The 20,659-nt window shown below is 39.9% G+C and overlaps 1 protein-coding gene across 1 annotated transcript; it reads left to right on the top strand.

Annotated features, from left to right (window-relative positions):
* The first annotated feature begins 465 nt into the window (after nt 1-465).
* On the top strand, nt 466-20,621 carry LOC307015513 (nuclear distribution protein nudE homolog 1-A-like). The gene is made up of 9 exons (XM_079644176.1): nt 466-695; nt 1,418-1,558; nt 2,151-2,304; nt 8,275-8,423; nt 11,465-11,601; nt 11,986-12,234; nt 13,618-13,703; nt 17,470-17,585; nt 18,364-20,621. Exons 2-9 carry the CDS (start codon nt 1,473-1,475, stop codon nt 18,410-18,412), a joined length of 1,026 nt encoding a protein of 341 aa, XP_079500302.1. The 5' UTR covers nt 466-695; nt 1,418-1,472; the 3' UTR covers nt 18,413-20,621.
* Nucleotides 20,622-20,659: the final 38 nt, after the last annotated feature.

Below are 20,659 nucleotides of genomic sequence, written 5' to 3'. Positions count from 1 at the left end.
CTTTCCAATGTAGTGGTGTAGAAGTAAACCATTAGAAAATGGAAATACTCAAGTAGGCCTACTACAAAGATGTGACTCAATCAAAGTGTAGGCTATGTTTATAGCCCAATATCACAAATGTTACATTTGTCTCAGTGGACTTTACAGTTTGTACACAATATGAATACGACACCCTCTGTCCTTGGAATACTTCTCCCATCTCTTGACATAGAACAACCAACCAACAAAATGCAGTCTTTTATAACGTTATATAAAAATACATTGATCATGTTTCCGACAGTACTTGAAGGCACCACTGGCCCTGGTAATCCATCACAAACGTCTAGACCAGACCGTGAAGATTCTGCCGTCACCCAACTGACACCCCTTCTCTGATTGGACAATGATCTGATCCCGCCTTTTATTTTTTGATTGATAGCCTAATGACGAATAGCAATAGGCAACGAGCTGTTATCTAACTTGTGATTGGTTTAGCGGTCCGGACAATATCAATGGTAACTTGTATTGTTCGACGTCTTCCCAAGACAGTAGCAACTTTGCGGTTTCCAACTACGAGAAAGTCGTTTTTATAGTTTTCTTCAGCGGTTTTGCTATTTTCATTTAGCGACAAACTTTGGTCAGTAGTCATACCATCATATAAAGAGGAATTAGAGGACATTGGTCAACATTGCGTCGAAAGAAGCGATCTGTTAAGCGTAAGTCATAGCTTTGTTATGTTTGCCTCAGCTGGGATTTAAATGGTTAACGCCAAACTCCGTTAGCTGGACTTGCTAATGTATTCATCTTTAAAAGCCAAGCACATCATAACATCATTATGCTGCCTGGTTTAACACTCTGTTGTTAATAGTTTTAGCTTACTTTATGCAATGTTTATAGAAGCAGGTGTTTTATTACTCGTGATAATGAGGGTATGGATTACCCGTTATCTTCAGGGTATCTTCAGGCTTTAGGTTCCTGTTTTTAGTGGAGCTTGCTCTGACCAGACTCCGTATAAATCTGGTATCTAAAATACTTCAGGAGTAGCTTGAGATACATTTGATCAACTTTGAGGTATGAAAATATGTATTCTCAATCGATATTAACTTTTCTTTAATTCGGCATGAAGAGAAATAAGATGTATTATTGGATGAAACTTATTAGCTGCTCTGTTATCTCTGCTACTAAAAACATCGTCAACATCATCGGTGACGGGTGACTACCGAAATGTATATGCTAAGATTTAATCTGCAACGTTGTGCATTGATGGTTAAATCACTTAGCCGAATTGATGTGGATATCCTGGTGAATAGCCTGATGTCCTGTTTTAAAATCATTTCTCATTCAACAGTGTCACGTTAACTTTAAATCGACAGATTTCTAAACGGACTTTCAACCGACCTTACCTTGTCTAAATGGCTTGTTTTAAATTGACCCACAGGCCAGTGTTGGTGTGCTGAGTGGAGATTCACCTCTTCCCCTGGGCCGGGCTGGAGATGGGGGATCCGGAGCCTCCAGAGTTTGGGTCCCTGGAGGAAGAGCTGGGTTACTGGAAGGAGCAGGCTGCCACCCACCAACAGAGGTGTGTATCCCTCTGTGTTTGTTATTTTTAAACTGACTTCAGACACCACCACTCCTGCCTCCTGCACAAAGATGTGAAAGTGCTCCGTAATTATATAAAAAATGCAGTTCTTGGTTAGTTTTTGTTGCATGCTGTTGTATTTCATAATGTTTTTATGCCTCAGAGTCCTTCAAAATGGCCTTTTTTCTCTTTTTTTTCTTCTCACAACTTCTGGGGCTCCGTAGTAAATTCAGGAAAAATAATCAACTTTTTTTCTGCTCTCCAGTTAAGTTTGTAGAAAAGTGAGTCACCGGGCAATCCTGCAAGAAAAACAGTCATGATTCTCCAGGTGTTTTCCTATTAAACACATTTCTGTGATTTTAAGACTTTACGATTTAATTGATAATGCCCAAACTTCCTGTGGTTTGGTGGGAAACTTGTCCGGTTTTGTTGTTTGTCCAAACAGGCCGGGTTCATAATGATGTTGGAAACCTTCCTCTTCACCAAGTCTTGGTCTAACTGGTTTACTTCAAACATGAATGTGATTATTAGGGATTACTAACATGAATGATAGCTCAAATATATGGCTTACATTCTGCGTATGTTTGTGCAGTGCGGAGGAAGCCCAGGAGGAACTGCAGGAGTTCCAGCAGATGAGTCGGGACTACGAGGGTGAGCTGGAGGCGGAGCTCAAACAGTGTGAGGATCGAAACCGTGAGCTGCTCTCCGCCAACGACCGCCTCCGCATGGAGCTGGAAAACTACAAGGTAAAGAGGAAATCATCAGTTATTAGATACTGTTCAACATCCTGCATACAAACTTACAAATAAAGACATAGTGGAAGTGGTAGAGAGTTTACCTAACCCTCTCAGAATATGTAATACCAGTCAGGAAGGTATTTAAATAACGTTCAACAAACTGTTAAGCGCATTTGACTGGGGATTTCCATATCTATCAGCTGATAAAAGGGTAGGTTTCATGGCTCCTGTTGCCTCTGCTCTCTGGACTTGACTGGTGCTCTTGTCTGAACGCACGCACACATATTTCACAGAGGATTTATTCAGAGCAGAACGAGGCAGCTGATGACTCTACACGGTCTGTGTCTGGAGGGGATGGCAGTGCTTCTCATAAGATCTACCCCAGTTATGAAGCAGTTCTCTCCTTTTAAAACATTTTAGTATATCCTTCTGCTATCATTAAAAGAGGCATGTGCAGGGATAGTGGCTCTTTAGAAAAACACGAGACAGAGAGTGATTGCTCTACATTTCAGTCAGTCTGTTCAGGGTCCCCGGAGCAAGTGGTGCAGGCTGACAGTGAGGTCATTGCAACATGTGTGGAGGCTGCACTGTCTCCAGCCATCCAGCATGTGGTTGTGCACTCCCCATTTGTGTAGCTAGGCGTTTTGTATCAACATTTCATCGGGAAAATGTAGACTTATTATAATTATGTTGGTCAGAGGCAGTTTCAACTGCTGTTCTGAAACATTTAATATAAAGAGCCGCCTTGATTTGTGTCCTATTATTGTCTCTCTGTCACTATAACCAATGTCCAACAGCCAAAACAAGCCTCATTTGTAAAATAACATTAGGCTTTGAAGATCACAGTCAGAAAGCTAAAATAAAGTTGAAATAGTTTGATAAGAATTTATCACTGGAACTTTCCCCAAGGGATACTTCACTCACACAATGAGTATTGGCATATCAAACACTCGGCTTGTGTTGCTTTGAATTCTTGAGGAAAACTATGGACCTCATTAAACAATGTACTTCTAACTTAAGTCTTACATTTGTTCTTGAGAAAAGTCTATGGCAGAAGTGTTCCCACCTGTTCTCCTGATGAATTGTCCTTATTAAAAGCATGTGCCAGCTGATCCTAATTAGCAGGTTAACGCCTGATAACGACCATAAAAGGGCATCATACTGCAGTGCCGTGTGCACACACACATTAGGCTTGTTTGAGATGAGCTGCGGCTCGCCTCGAAAGTAGACGAAAATAGCCGATTGCAGGTCTCAAAAAGCTCACCTGAAGTCGGACAGCGCGGTGTCGGCTTCCTAGTATCTCTTAGCTCCCCCCCCCCCCCCCCCCCACCTTCTGTTCCCAGTATCCCCATTAGGCTCCACTCCCTTCCTGCCTCTCTGCTAGTGAATTGTCCGACCGGCCCACTTCGGTACCGGCCCACCGGGAAAACTCCCGGTATTCCCAAGGGCCAGTCCGCCCCTGATTGTAGCCCAATAATTGCTGCTAGTATTTCTGCTGTATAAACTGAAAAGTTATGTGACACTCGTTTTGAGATTGATATTTTGAATTCTGAGATATACACGCCTATCCCCACGCATTCTTGCTTCTTAGATCCATCTGTATACATTTTGAGGTAATTGTAATACTTTTCATTCGGGTACGTACTCGTTTTAATTCCCACTTCCTTTATTTGACATTCTTTTTTCCTTTCTAGGATACTCAAATCTATGTTAGCTTCTGGGGGGAACACTGCTAAATGGGCTTGCTTTGGCAAACGTGATGGTCTCCACTCCATGTGCCCTCGTTCTCTCCTTACTTGTCCAGCCAAACCCACGCCCCTGGAACTTTGTATATTCCCAGCAATCCTGTAGTATTCTGTTTGTGATATTTTCCTCTCCACTTCCTTGTAGCCTGACCCAGTAGGCCTATGACAGAGCAAGTTTCTATCTTCTAAAGAATGCACATGTGTTTAATCGTTTATGTCAGATATGTACTAAGTAAATACATTTGTTCCTGCTCAAGATTAGATTCAACTTTATTGTTATTGCACAGATTACAGGTACTGAGACAACGAAATGCAGTTTAGCTTCTAACCAGGAGTGCAACAAGCAGTAAAGTGAAAAGTAATGTACACAATCTACAGAATAAAAGATAGAATGATAAATAAACAGTGAGGGGTATGAATACACTCGATACAGTGGGGCAAAAAAGTATTTAGTCAGCCACCAATTGTGCAAGTTCTCCCACTTAAAAAGATCAAAGAGGCCTGTAATTTTCATCCTAGGTATACCTCAACTATGAGAGACAAACTGAGAAAAAAAAATCCAGAAAATCACATTGTCTGATTTTTAAAGAATTTATTTGCAAATTATGGTGGAAAATAAGTATTTGGTCACCTACAAACAAACACGATTTCTGGCTTTCACAGACCTGTAACTTCTTCTTTAAGAGCCTCCTCTGTCCTCCACTTGTTAACTTTATTAATGGCACCTGTTTGAACTCGTTATCAGTATAAAAGACACCTGTCCACAACCTGAAACAGTCACACTCCAAACTCCACTATGGCCAAGACCAAAGAGCTGTCAAAGGACACCAGAAACAAAATTGTAGACCTGCACCAGGCTGGGAAGACTGAATCTGCAATAGGTAAGCAGCTTGGTGTGAAGAAATCAACTGTGGGAGCTATTATTAGAAAATGGAAGACATACAAGACCACTGATAATCTCCCTCGATCTGGGGCTCCACGCAAGATCTCACCCCGTGGAATCAAAATGATCACAAGAACGGTGAGCAAAAATCCCAGAACCACACGGGGGGGACCTAGTCAATGACCTGCAGAGAGCTGGGACCAAAGTAACAAAGGCTACCATCAGTAACACACTACACCGCCAGGGACTCAAATCCTGCAGTGCCAGACGTGTCCCCCTGCTTAAGCCAGTACATGTCCAGGCCCGTCTGAAGTTTGCTAGAGAGCATTTAGATGATCCAGAAGAGGATTGGGAGAATGTCATATGGTCAGATGAAACCAAAATAGAACTTTTTGGTAAAAACTCAACTAGATGTGTTTGGAGGAGAAAGAATGCTGAGTTGCATCCAAAGAACACCATAGCTACTGTGAAACATGGGGGTGGAAACATCATGCTTTGGGGCTGTTTTTCTGCAAAGGGACCAAGGGACTGATCCGTGTAAAGGAAAGAATGAATGGGGCCATGTATCTTGAGATTTTGAGTGACAACCTCCTTCAATCAGCAAGGGCATTGAAGATGAAACGTGGCTGGGTCTTTCAGCATGACAATGATCCCAAACACACCGCCCGGGCAACGAAGGAGTGGCTTCGTAAGAAGCATTTGAAGGTCCTGGAGTGGCCTAGCCAGTCTCCAGATCTCAACCCCATAGAAAATCTTTGGAGGGAGTTGAAAGTCCGTGTTGCCCAGCGACAGCCCCAAAACATCACTGCTCTGGAGGAGATCTGCATGGAGGAATGGGCCAAAATACCAGCAAAAGATTGTGAAAACCTTGTGAAGACTTACAGAAAACGTTTGACCTCTGTCATTGCCAACAAAGGCTATAGAACAAAGTATTGAGATGAACTTTTGTTATTGACCAAATACTTATTTTCCACCATAATTTGCAAATAAATTCTTTAAAAATCAGACAATGTGATTTTCTGGATTTTTTTTTTTTCTCATTTTCTCTCTCATAGTTGAGGTATACCTAGGATGAATATTACAGGCCTCTCTCACCTTTTTAAGTGGGAAAACTTGCACAATTGGTGGCTGACTAAATACTTTTTTGCCCCACTGTATACACAGCAGCCTGTGAGCAGTATGAATATGCTAAGATATATAAAGTATGAAAACGGTAAGCAGTGCAAATATAGTATAACATATATATAGATATTAATTTCATGATGATAAACATTGTGGAACAATGATGAAAAATGTGAATGGAAGTGGCGACGTAAAACTGACTCAAAACAACAACAAACTTTTGCCGAGCCAATTGGAGAGTTTCATCAGGAGTACGGGGTAAAAACCACCAATGAGCGCTCGACTCCGTGGAGAGGAACTGCGCCGCCTCGCCGCGCCTCGCTCTCAAGGCTGCGGGCGTCTTTGTCCCGCGAGATTTCAACGTCTCATGTAGGCGAGCCTCCAGAGCAAGTCGGACAAAATGACTAACCATCATGCAACGCACCAGCAAGACGTTGATCACAATTGCGGAGGTCTGCGTCTGTCTTGCTCGTCTCAAACAAGCCTATTGAAAGGTTAAAGGCTTCAGAGGGTGGAGCACCATTTATACATAAGCAAAAAGATATGTTCTGAGGTGGAGCTACTTCTGCAGATAAAATGGTCGTTTTCAGCAACGTCACTCGTGGTTAGATAGATAGATAGATAGATTGAAAGATACTTTATTGATTCCAAATTGGAAAACTCTTGTGTTACAGGAGTGTGTTTAGGCCTTAAAATATAAAAAAATGGAGTAAAGTATAGACATAATAAAATATACAGCACATTTGAAATATAAACAAATATCAAATACGTTGGATGATATAACCGATTACACTATAAGAGTTTAAGTGTTTGTGTAGTATTTATTAATTTTAAAAGAACACTATGCTTTGTAAACAATGAAAATTAGTATAAAAAAATATATATAAATGAATAAATCTTATTTTACACAACTTTAGAATAGAACAAAACAACCTACGTGACGAAAAGAGTTGCACTAAAATGTCAGCACTCAACCTATCTTAGGCCAAATCCTAGGTAAGAAGAAATGACAACGTTATTTATTATATAACTATATCATATCCTATATAATTATTAAAGTCCAAAAAGTGTTAAAACGTTAAACAAATTGACAGATTTATTTATTTTCAAGTGTAAGTTCTAATAATGTGAACTTTTAACTCATACTTACCTATACCCAGTAAATACTAAATCTGACACTGTGCTGAGACGGGAAGGAGAGGATCGCTCTCAGAGCAGTTGAAGGGGTTTGTCTGAGACTGCATGTATGTGCAGTATGCAGAGACTTCATGGAATTTAGCGAAAGCATGCTGAAGCTTGACCTGTTCTCACACACTGCCTCCTGGGAGCCCAGTACTAACATATATTTTATATTAAAAAAACTAATGTGTATAAATATCCAGAACCACATAAGCCACGAGACAATGTTCATTATGTTTTGATTTCTGCTGTCAATGTTTGATATTCTATAAAACACATGATGTCTGTCCACCAAAGTATGTTCTTAGGCGTGTAGATGTTGCCTTTTACATTATACTTTTAATCACACTGACATGTTTTCAAACATCAAAGTTGTTTTTGGTTAAAGGTGGGGTAGGTAATTCACTTCAGAAACACTTTTTGTTATATTCCATGGAATGCTCTTAACATCTCGGTAGCAATGAATATCTTAAGTGCTTTGACAAAAAATCCATACAAAAATGTCATCTGTGGAAGCCGTAGTACTGTAAAAAGCACGACCAATCATTTCAGCCGCCCAGCTAAAGTAACTGGATGGCCTACCTGCCTGTCAGCCTTCCATCTGTGCACAAACTTATCTCGTGCCCTCATTGGTCATGTGCCGTTTGTGTGTGTTGGAGGAGGGGCTCTGTAAGGAAGTGGCAGATTTTCTCCGGTTGTGTATTTTCAAATTCGAGCGCACTCGAGCTGGTTTCTCCAAAATTGCTTACCCCACCTTTAAGCTACATAGCATCACATTTTCAAAACATTTAAACAATCATACTATTAATCAGAATTAGTGCTTTACATCAGAGTAAAATATATTAGAAGGTAAAAAAATTAGAGCAAATATTCAAACAAAAACATAATCAATGTGTACAAGAAAAAAAATATTCAAAAAAAATACAATAGATATACGACAAACTCCTGTGGAAAAATATTTGTATTGTTTCAAAAATAAGGAGTGATGCTTTGAGGCCTTTTGAGTCTGTAGTCCTTTAACATTCTCTCTCCTCCTGATACGGTCTGCAGGAGAAGTACGAGACGCAGCACTCGGAGACCTACAGGCAGATCTCCACCCTGGAGGGGGATCTGGCTGAGACCACCGCCGTCAGAGACCAGCTCCACAAATACATCAGAGAGCTGGAGCAGGCCAACGATGACCTGGAGAGAACCAAGAGGTCAGCGCACAACTTATGCACAATTGTTTGACCACACAAAAAGAACTGTTATTTTTTAAAGGTTCGGGATTTGAAATGTAAGTCTTAATTATGAATGTTCTGCTTGCAATGAAACAAGAAACCCATTGCCATATGTGTATTTTGTCGGACAAAGTGGCAAGACGCATTGATTAATGTGGATATCAAATATTTGAACCTTTTTTCAATTTTATATATAGCAGCCATTTGGATATGAATGATTGAGATGTCTGGTCATTTTAATTCAGATACTTTGAAAGGGCTTGACTAAAAAGTAGGGCTGTCAAACGATTACAATTTTTAATCAGATTAATCACAGCTTAAAAATTAATTAATCATGATTAATCACCATTCGAACTATGTCCAAAATATGCTATTTCTTTATGTATATTGTTGTGGGAATGGAAAGATAAATAAAAGAAGGCGGATATTATGGGCTCAGAACAGTCTCATAATACACACATACACACAGAAGGATTCACACTTGTATTTCATGATCCGCAAAAGGATTCACACTTGTATTTCCGGATCCACACTTGTGTTTTTCAATGCACACACAAATGTGTTCCGTTTCATATACATGTAAATAAAATCCAAACACATAAAAAAGTTTTACATATGTATTTTTGATCCACACATATTTGTTTTCCGTTTAAAGCCCCTGAACCTGCAAACACAAACCGCTTTCTGTGCACGGATCGCTGTGCATTCGTGTGTGGGTTTTTTGAGACTCCCCTGACGGTCACCCGATTCGTACTTGTAATTTCTCTCATCGATAGCCAATCAGATGTCTCCTCCAGTCTAAGCCAATCACATGAGCGCGCCCCCACGAGGGTAGGATTTCTTGCGTTCATGACACTTCATATACGCATTTTGCGCAGTCCGGTCAGCTTGCTAAACAGAGGGCGGAGCTTCAGGTGATCATGCAGAGCTGCGTGTCTCCGTCAGACTCAGCAGCTGATCTGATCTCTCCCTCGCGTCCGGTTATACTTCACTCACGTTTATTAGACCCTCCAGAAAAATGCGTGCAAAAATCCTTGATTATGCGGGCTAAAATCCTTGATTATGCGATTAAACATGCAGGGTTTTTATGTGATTTTATGCGGTGAAATTGCGGAAAGTTGCGAAATATGCTAAATATGCGGGAAAAAATAATAGATTTTTTTTAAAATATTGGGCGGTCTTATTTATCCTCTCTCACACACAACCTGCCACTAACGTTAAACCCCTTTACTATTCAATTAAACACATTCAATGTTTATTTATTGTAAAAGCAATTGGGCTATTTTAATCTCACACACACACACCCACACTTCTCCGCCTCATTCTGTTTTCATTTACTCGTTCGTTATCTGACCAGCTTCAATCTTGTAGGCTACTCACTTCGTTTCTTGTAGCCCTCGAAAGGGTTTTGGAGGTTGATGCCTCGGTGAACGTGAGTTGTTTGGCTTTCTTGTCCGCAGCAGCAGAAAGCATTTTCGATTGTTTGAATGAATCAAAGTGGGTCGTCACCGTCGATTTTCTCTTATGCTCCAACACACAGTTGCACGGGGTGCAGAATAGTTTCCCCCCACTTTTTGCCCGGTCTCTAGTAGAAATGTTCGTCGGCAAATGAGATGGATTAGATTTTTTCATCTTGGTGTTTTCTCTATCGTGTGAGCTCCACACGTTCACTCTATACAGTGTTGTTTACATTCTGTGATGCGCAAGCTGATGACGTCACGTCAAAACGAGTTAACTTTTTTGTTTCTCAACTTTGTGTGGAAAAATGCGGGGAATATGCGGCCTTTTGATAAATATGCGGCCTTTTGTATTGTTTATCTTGTTTTGTATGTGTTTGTATGGCGACCTTGAGAGCCTTGAAAGGCGCCTATATAAAATAAATGAATTAGGCTATTATTATTATTATTATTATTATTATTATTGTTATTATACAGGAAACATCAATGGTTCGGAAAGTGGCGCTGTACCTTAGTAATATAAAGGCTTGTATTTGCGTGCATTTCCTGTTCGGAAAGTGGCAATGTACTGAGAGGGGAGCTGTCCTGAGATTAGCGCCTGCAGGCGCAGTCCGGAGACCTGTCAGCTCCGGACTGCTCAAAATGCGTACATGAAGCGCTACGTCATGAACGCAATACATCTACCCTCGTGGGGGCGCCCTCATGTGATTGGCTTAGAACTGAGGAGACATCTGATTGGCTACACATTAAAAATTACAAGTACAAATCGGCTGACCGTCAGGGGAGTCTCAAAAAACCCACACATGAATGCACAGCGATCCATGCACAGAAAGCGGTTTGTGTTTGCAGGTTCAGAGGTTTTAAACGGAAAACAAATGTGTGGATCAAAAATACACATTTAAAACTTTTTTCTGTGTTTGAATTGTATTTAGATGTATATGAAACGGAACACATTTGTGTGTGCATTGAAAAACACAAGTGTGGATCCGGAAATACAAGTTTGAATCCTTTTGCGGATCATTAAATACAAGTGTGAATCCTTCTGTGTGTATTATGAGACTGTTCTGAGCCCATAGGATATATCCGTTTAACATACAGTATATGTTTATTATAACATTGTTCTGTGTGTCAAAATGAAAGACAGCCCGCACACCTATCAATCATCAAACCGTGGGGTCTTATTTCATTACGTGTTGATTTCTATCAACACGCGAGTTGGCGGATTTTATTTTGCTTACTTTAACATCATTTTTCAAGGTGGGGCTAAGCTATTTCTTGGTATGGCTGTAGCCTACCCCAGTGCTGCCACTGGTGGGATGTATTGGGCGGGCCATTCTGCGCATGCGTTAAATGCGTTAAATATTTTAACGCAATTAATTCAAAAAATTAATTACCGCCGTTAACGCGATAATTTTGACAGCATTACTAAAAAGCTTTCCAAACCAAAGTTACCCAGGACAGATCCAACGTAGCCTACCAAATCAATGCTTTTGGCTGCCTTTCTAGACCCCCTAATATTTGACCTGATATTTTACCACTAACTTCTCATGCTGTATGTTTCAGGGCAACCATCATGTCGCTTGAGGACTTTGAGCAGAGGATGAATCATGTCATCGAGAGGAACGCCTTCCTGGAGAGCGAGCTGGACGAGAAGGAAAACCTCCTGGAGTCCTTCCAGAGGCTGAAGGACGAGGCCAGAGGTACAGAGTGGAGATTAGTTTTACAAAGGTGTGTGATTTGGCTTAAAAAGAGAACATTTTCACTCTGTCAAATAGAAATCTCATCGATTTCTGAGTTTTATAGCAGATTTTCGTTTTAATCTTTTTGGTAAACCAGTCATAATAAATAAAAATATTGCAACATATGTACTTATATAAGAACAATTACTCAATTATTATTTAAAGAAGTAAATACAGTGGTTGTTTTTACTGCTTCAAATTAAGATTGAAATGCAATAAGGTATGGTGTTTTCCAGCGAGGGTAGGGGAAGACTGATTATTTAATTAGATTTTCTGGTTATAATAAAATCACAAGTCTCTGTTTCACTTCTGTAACTGTTATTTGTTATTTGATTTGTGTCCCAGACCTGAGGCAAGAGCTTGCGGTGCAGCAGAAGCAGGACAGGAGGCCGTCCCTCAGCAGTGCAATCAAAGACGCTTCCTCTTTCAACTCCACCACGGCGGGTCTGCCCACCCCGCCCCTCACCCCCCCGGACAAACGAGCCGAGGACAAAACCACGTCCTCCACCCAGCCCCCCCCCTCGGCCACCACTCCGTCCAGACCTCCAGCCTCAGTGGAGAGCTTCAGCACCTCCCCGCCCTCCGTCAGCAGAGGTCTGGTCATGTGTTCTAATTATCAACACATCAGTATCAAAGGGTTTAATTTCCATTGGGGACGCCTGTTCACTTTTCAAAGTCCTGTTTTTGTTGGCTCTTTAAAAGTATTTACTCACTAGATGTTTCCTGCCCCCAGGTTTCAGATAAGAGGGGCAGAAGAAAGGGATTTGTATTTTATCCTGGAGTTTGCCGCTTAGTCAACTTAGAACAGGCTATAATAATATATAGATAATTCACAGGATGTAGCTCAAAGGGCTTTGACAGCTTGAACAGCACAAGACAAAAGGAGAATATGTCAATTCAAGTCAGACATATTGTATAAACTAAATGTAAATAGGAATATATTAACTAAAGTAGAGTTTCAATTACAAAGGTTTAGTTTTACACTCAATACATTTGAACCTAAGTCAAAGATTAAGGCTTTTCTTTTTGTATTAAAGATGGAAATACAATAAAGTATCAGGCCTTTATCAAGAAAACTTAACTTAAGTGGAAGCAAAATGTGTGCATTGATATTACAGAAATGTATATACTCTCCGATTTGTTTTGTCTTTAACTCCAATATTATAACAATTAACCATTTTCATAACGACAATATTCAGGATAAAGATTGATATTCCTCACTTACTTACACATTGAAACTTAAAGGTCACCTATTATGCGAAATCCACTTCTTCACGTCTTTCATACATAAACATGTGTCCCCTCTGTGTAAAGAGACTCTGAAAGTTTCAGGAACAAAGATTCTCTCTCTTTTTGTCCTGATCCATTTATATAAAAACCTGTCTGAAAATGAGCTGATCAGATTTTGGCCACTTTGTGATGTCACAATGTTTTTTTGGGTTGTGCAATTGTCACCAACCAAACAAGGTGACCCCCCCCACCTTATCACCTGAATCTCCTCCTAGAGCACCATTGTATATTTTTAAACCAATCACTTCATTGAGGGGCGTGTCTAGCAGCAGCTCGTTAGCATTTAGAGCTTCAGACGCAGAATCAGTACTTTTGAAACAGGGCTGAAACACAGGGGATTGTGGGATACTACAATGCACGATCTGTTTGGTATTTGGAGCCAAACACTTCAGAGACATGTTTTTGATATATCCGAGACCTTTAATATATTGATGAAAAAGAGTATACTAGGGGACCTTTTAATGGTCGCGTGTTATGTGCATAGCAAGTTTAGATTATATTGCTCTCTAAAAAACATACTTCTGGGAACTTTGTCTATTTATAATATTAAAACAGTCACTTAATAGTTGAAGTAAGTTATCCAGCAACGAATCATATCATTCCCAACTCCTCCACTGTGAGGATTCACCCTGTTTTATAATACAGACAACTTGTATTTCTTTATATTAATCTGATTTGCTCCTGCAGGTGAAAGCCTCTCAGCGACTCCTCTCCCCTCTTCTGCGAGGATCTCGGCTCTGAGCATCGTCGGCGAGCTCCTGAGGAAAGTCGGGGTAAGAGACGCTCTTGTGACTTTTGACCCAGAATGTATTAGCTGCTGACTTCTCGGCATGTGACGCTGCAGGGTACCCAAAATACAAACAAGCACAAACCAATAATTGTTCTTCTTGAATAGATTAGAACATTTCCTTCCACGTGTCGGTAGTTAAATGCCATTTTCTCTTTTTTTATTGAGGTTTTTCGATGAAGCTTTAAATCTCTATTGCCATATTTAACTTTTAGCTTAGAAATATCAACTCTCTCTGGGAAATAATCATCACTTCTTCGCAATGTAAAATTGGCATTCTGTGAGAAAGTGTTTATGAGAAAAAGAACAGTTAAACTTGGTTTTTGTTAATTTTGCAGCACTAAAACAATTCGGATTCGGTGAGTCTTTTATTCAATGGGTCAAGATCTTATACACTTCCCCGATGGCCACAATCACCACCAATGGACTGATATCACAATGTTTCACTTTACACAGGGGTACTAGGCAAGGATGTCCACTCTCTCCATCACTATTTGCTATATTCATTGAACCAATTGCTGCAGCTATCCGTCAACACATTAACATCTCAGGAATACAAACAAATAATATACACCACAAGATTAGCCTTTATGCAGATGACATTATACTATATTTACAAAATCCCTCTACCTCACTGCCTGAAACCATTCGCCTCATAAACAACTTTTCTGAATGATCCGATTATACTATTAACTGGTCTAAATCAACCCTTCTTCCACTCTCATCTAATAGCTGTGTGATGGCAGCCCAAACACCGTCTTCTTTTTGGCGTACTGGTCATTTCACTTATTTAGGAATCAACATTTCCCCCAGGCTGACAGTTACTAAATCTGAACTCCACCCCACTTCTCAAAACAATAGAAGACAACCTTCAACGTTGGATGAATCTCCCAATATCCCTTATAGGCAGAATTGCAGCAGTCAAAATGACCATACTCCCAATGATAAATTACCTATTCTCAATAGGCACTTTCACACCGGAGTACTTTTCCCAGTATAGTTCCGATATAGTTCCGAAAATGTGCGTTCACACAAATAATCCGGAACTAGAATTGAGTTAATGAGAACCTTTTCACCCCCTTTTTAGTCCCTTCTAGAGAGCAGGTGCTTTCATGAGAAAAGGGTTCCCATTTCCGGTGACTTCCGGCCGGGGACTTCAGGTGGCAGTATACGCCGTGAAGTGGTTTGCGGCCTGCCAGTAAACCCAAAGCAGCAGCAGAAGAAGAAGAGGAGACGTCAGCGGCTTCATTTGCCTAATCCTCTCTCAGGGATTTATTTGCGCTAGACTTTTTCGCTGCCCGTCATTTTGACGGACAGGATCGTAAAACTTACGTCAAAATCCAGAATTACCCGTCGGCCTTTACACAACTCTGACGAGGGGGGGAGGGGGGGGAAGCATGCTTGTGAACTGTCAACGGGGGGGGGAGAGAGACAGTTCCCATGCGCCGTGTTATGCATGGCTGCTGCACCTCGCGGGAGCGTGCACAGCGTAAAGCCAAAACTCACAGACATTTCAATGATTTGTACGGCACAGTTAGGTTTGGAAACGGTATAATTTCCTTTTTGGAGGCCATGCATAACACGGCATAACTCCGGAGCCTCGCTGCGGCGAAACTTTGGCACTGTTCCAAGTTTGTTCTAATCTGTCAAAATGACGGACTACTTTCAGATTTGTCCGTCAAAATATTCGGTTAACGCGGCCTCTGGGTGTGAATGAGATCTGTACTTAGTTAATCAGAACTAAAGAGTTCTGATGAACTAAGTACGGCAAAGTAATTGGTGTGAAAGCGCCTAATCATCCCTATTAAACCCCCACCCACTATGTTCAAATCTATAGACTGCCATCTCAACATTTTAGCACGAAAAACAAAACACCTAGAATCAAACTATCTACTATTCAAAAACGCAAGAGTCAAGGTGGCTTAGAAGCACCAAACGTTATGTATTACTTCATTGCCCAGCAACTACATACATTTGCAAATGGACTAATCCTAATAATTCCAACACCTCCTGGTTAGAGATTGAACAAACATTATGCAAAGATATTCATATTACAGACTTACCGTTCATAAGCCGCTCCATCATACGTCATCCATGCTTCAAAAACCCTGCAATAGCCACAACTCTGACAGCCTGGTGGAAATGTAACAAATTAACGAACACAATTTCACCCACCGAACACAATCCTGACTTTCTAATAAACAGAAAACCTTTACATTTCAAATCATGGATCGCCAAAGGCATCTTCACACACCTCAAACATATATTTCATGAACACAAGTTAATTCCATTTTCTGATTTGGTCCAGAAGTACGGCATCAGGGAACATCAATATTTAGAATATTTACTACTCAAATCATCCATTCAAACCAAAGTTAACAGAAACACTTTGAACTCTTACCCCCCCTCAGAAATGTTCCAAATCAAGAAAAAACTGCTTTCAAAAATATATAAATTCATTTATTCTGCAGACTTAACAATGTCCATCCCTTCAAATAAATGGGAAAAAGATCTGCAGATCACCCCCAATGCCGACTTCTGGCCTCAAATCTGCAGAAATATCTTCTCCATATCAACCAACACCAACATGCACCTCATACAATATAAGATTATTCACAGAGTGCACTACACGAGGGAAAGGATGTTTTTCAAATGGGTTTTCCAGATTCTCACATCTGGCCTCATTGCTCACTTAACACCACAGACATGCATGCCTCGTGGGAATGCATACCAGTTAAGCAATTCTGGCACAACATCACTGACAACCTCTCTCTTGCTGGACTGCCGCACCCCCTTCTTCCTTGAAGAGATTTCCAATGTGAACATCAATATTACATCAAGTGGAATTCTGTCCATAGCCCTAATCATTGCAAACAAAACTATCCTCATGAATTGGAAATCACGACAAAAGCAATATCACAATTTGGAAAAGCCTAATTATGGAATTCATTCTAATGGACAAATTATCTGCCGGCATAAAAAAACCAAACAATGATATTGATGCAATCTGGAACCCATTCATTGATACATTTAATTAATAATCCTCAATCCGATTTCACCCACTACCCCTTTCTACTTCTTTAAGGTCATGCTACTATTTATATGCCCCCCCCCTCCTAGGATATATGACTATTATATTGTTACTCATTTCATTTTAATTATGTCATTTATTACTCTTCTTGTCTGGTCCCCCAAACACACACACACACACACACACACACACACACACACACACACACACACACACACACACACACACACACACACACACACACACTGTTTTAGTTTTATTTTGTTGTCTCCACGTATATTTTATTATTTGTCTTGTATACTTGTAGATGCTCCTTATTGTCTTCTGTGTATATGTGACACTGTACGTGTATGCACTTGTCTTGTAACTCCTATATCACTAAATAAACTAATTATAATAAATGATACTATGATTGCAAAGTGAGGCAAATATTAAATAGACATCCAAAACAAAAGAATCAGTGTCGCAATTAAATGTTTAGAATTTGAATATCAACATGAGTGAAGCCTCTTAGCTATTTGTAAAGTAGCGACATTTGATCCTTTTAACTGTAGTTTTTTTATAATAAACATGGGATTCTTCGCCTTGTTTACATTTCTCCTCCAGTCTCATCTTGCTGCAGATGAGATTTATTTTAAATACCTCACCGTAACACATTGATTCTAAACTCCAGGATCACAAACGTAAAATAACTTGAACCTGTTTTCTTCGCCTCTTGTAGAACCTGGAGTCCAAACTGGCGTCGTGTCGCAGGGGCCCCGATGGGGGTCCGGGGGCCCCGCCCAGCCAGAACAGCTCCTCAGAGAGCCATCCTGCCAACGGCCTCTACAACAAGGGGTGAGGTTCACAGATTTAAAGTTTTTTTGTCATATGTAAATCTTAAATCTATAAGGCATAAAAATAAATACAGAAATAAAATAGTGCAAGAAACGTAATGGTGTTAATGAGCAATAAATATAAATACAAATTCAACAGTGGAATTGCTGTCAAACATGTAGAGATTGAGATTTAAGAAACCTTTGGAGTGGCATCTTAATATTTTCCAGAGCTGTACTTGCTTTTTCCCCTTTTGTTACATCCCACTCAGTGTTTTTTAGAAAGTACCACTTGTGGAAGATGTACGTGCAAATAAAAGTACTGCATATACATGTCTACTTAAGTGACATAAGTATTTTTAATTGTTATCAAACATATTTACATAAAGTCCAAATCCTAGGATGAGGAATGGCCCCTGGTCAGCGCTATATTACACTAATATTATATTTTCCGATCATTTGTTGCGGTATTAATGACATTTCAGTTCATATACTGTTGGGTAGTCATTTCTTGACAATGTTTAATGAAATAAAGTGTTGTCATGGTGACCTTTTAATCTGAAAACTTTCTGACATACATTTACAACATATTCCCTCTAAATGTATTGGAATAAAAAGCAGCTTGAAATGGGTTTATTCATTCCAGTACCTATCGGTTTACTTGAGCTCTGTGCCTGAGTAAACACAATGAGTTACTCTCTACCACCAGCCGACAGCAGTCTACTTCCTCTCATGGTTTGAGGTTGTGAGGGTTTCTTTGTATACCGATCCATTGTAAAGTGCTTGTTGTGTGTTTATAGGCTGGTGAAGAGGTTAGACTTCGGAGCGGGACCCAAGCTGCTGCTGTGAAACGTCTCTCCTTCCACCCTCAGCCCCCCCCGTCCATCCTGGATTTAACGGTACTGTGTTGCACGTCGTACAGACACTGGGAGCAGCTGATGTAATTGTTTCTCTGGATACTTTGGATACTGTCACTGGCTCAAGTTATCATTGACTCTGTTTGTCAGCAGCGCTTCTTCAGCACTCGCACTTAGCATGAACCATTTGAATGGACTTGTGCTGCATGTCACCCCATCACTGTGTTTTTGTATTTGTGTGTCAAGACTGAACTCAAAGCAGATTTGAGGGTAAAGGAAAAGTCCCAAACGGATGCAGGGTTACGCTGAGACGAAGATGCGTCCATGTTTGAACTTAGGGAGGAAAAAGCCTTTATTCTTAAACTGTATCACTCTAACTATAACAGGGTTTCCCACAATGTTACATATGAGAGAAATATCCAGTTACAAAGACAGCCACAGAGATAAAGGCCACATTTACATTTGTCAATTCATGAATGTAATAGTCGTTTACATTTAGCAACATATATGGATCTCTTTTGGGCGAATAGTTTAAAAATGATATTCTGCTTCGATACATATTTGCTTGCGTTAAGCCTTTCGAAAACAGCATTTTTTTCAACATCATCAAAATACTGCTGTCCTGCTGGCTGCACGCAAACAAAAGCTCACGCTATTTAATCCCTTTACTCAAATGAAGGGTTTTTATCTTTAGGGAGATGACATCAAAAGCTTGATTTGACATTTTGAGCTTATCTGAAAACATCAATAAAAGCTTTGAATGTCAAAGAAAATCCGTCGGATGTCGTACTTGATTTACTTTTGAGTACTACATCTAAAACCAGGTCGACTCTAACATAACTGGATCTCAGTAATTCTCTTTTTTTTTGTGAGTTACACTTGAAATTACTTTTAAAATTATAATGTTTTGTGGGGAAAAAATTATGATCTTGCCAACATCTAGTGGCCATCAACGGTTCTGCATCTTAAAGCTGCCTTATTTCATTTATTGTATACATAATGAATTAATGTGAGAGGATTTTGTATAGCTCTATGCAGATCTTCATTGAACTAGATCTGGTTGTATTCCTCATTCAGCTCAATGTTAACTGTTCAAGATATGAACTTCGACTCTGAATAAAGAAACTCCTGTTGACTTGCTAATATCTGTTTTGGCTCTCACCAGAGTCTTTCCATATCTTTTATCTGCGATCGAGATACTTACATGTACCTTCATGACGCAGACGCCCAGCGCACACTCGGAGCTAAAACCTGAACATAAGCTGAGATAGAATAAAGGGCATCCCAAATAAACTAAATAATTGTGCACATAGAATAAGCGCCGGAATGAATGAATGAATATTTCACCCACAAAAAGATCCCTTGCATATTAATATCTCACCTCCAGTCACCTTTAGTGAATGGACGCGTTTCATAACATCAAACTCTTCCATAACGTGTGCAGTATAATCCAAGTGTCTTTGATCTAGCTCCCTACTTCACAAACTGACAGGGTTAGTGTCAGGGTTATGGTTCGATGATATGGTTGAATTATACGGTTTTAGCAACAAGTTGTACAGCTAGATAATGAGAATTGGATTATACTGCAAGGATTTCTTTTTAAGATATAATTGTATAATGTTACTGTATGTTGTTTACTCTGTCCCATTCTTTGATACTGTGTGTGAATGAACTCTGATGCAACAGGGCTGAGCCTCTGCAGAGCTACTTCTGGGTCTCAGGAGTGAAATAGGAAACGTCTCCTGTTAGCCAGGAGATATGAAGACTTCAGTGAAGGCTACTCGTGTTTTATGTTAAAAAGGAAAAGTATGTAATAGGTTTGAATTGTAGTGTTAAATATACTGTACTTTTGACTGTAGAGTCACTAATAAAGATGTTAGGTGCTCAGGGCAGACTGAACACTTTGTGATAACCTTCAGTTATATGTGGTCATTCATACATTTATTTGACTAGAAACAAACAATTCATGAGGATAACATATTATAGAATGATTCATAATTGTATTGTTTGTTTATAGTAAAATAACTTGTTTGGGGTTTTTAATTCCAATGGTTATTGTAAATGTTTTTGTTCTTGTTTTTTCCCGTGGCCTCATTCTGATGATTGTTACCATGATACCATGATCTCTGTTAACCTTAAGTGCTGCTTATGTTTCTGAGAAAGCAATTCAACTTGAAATGTTAATAAAATATATGAAGAAATCACTATTTTGTTCCTTCTAGAAAGCCAAAAAAGAGAG

Source organism: Notothenia rossii (genome assembly GCF_949606895.1).
Source record: "Notothenia rossii genome assembly, chromosome: 8".
NCBI lineage: Eukaryota > Metazoa > Chordata > Actinopteri > Perciformes > Nototheniidae > Notothenia > Notothenia rossii.
This window is presented reverse-complemented; position numbering and strand designations above follow the sequence as displayed.

What these genes read in the sequence shown, in the direction of transcription:
- LOC307015513 (XM_079644176.1), top strand. Translation starts at nt 1,473, where the DNA reads ATGGGGGATCCGGAGCCTCCAGAGTTTGGGTCCCTGGAGGAAGAGCTG. An exon ending in CCCGCCCTCCGTCAGCAGAG is followed by an intron (nt 12,235 to 13,617) that starts GTCTGGTCATGT and finishes TTGCTCCTGCAG; the next exon opens with GTGAAAGCCTCTCAGCGACT. An exon ending in AGCTCCTGAGGAAAGTCGGG is followed by an intron (nt 13,704 to 17,469) that starts GTAAGAGACGCT and finishes CGCCTCTTGTAG; the next exon opens with AACCTGGAGTCCAAACTGGC.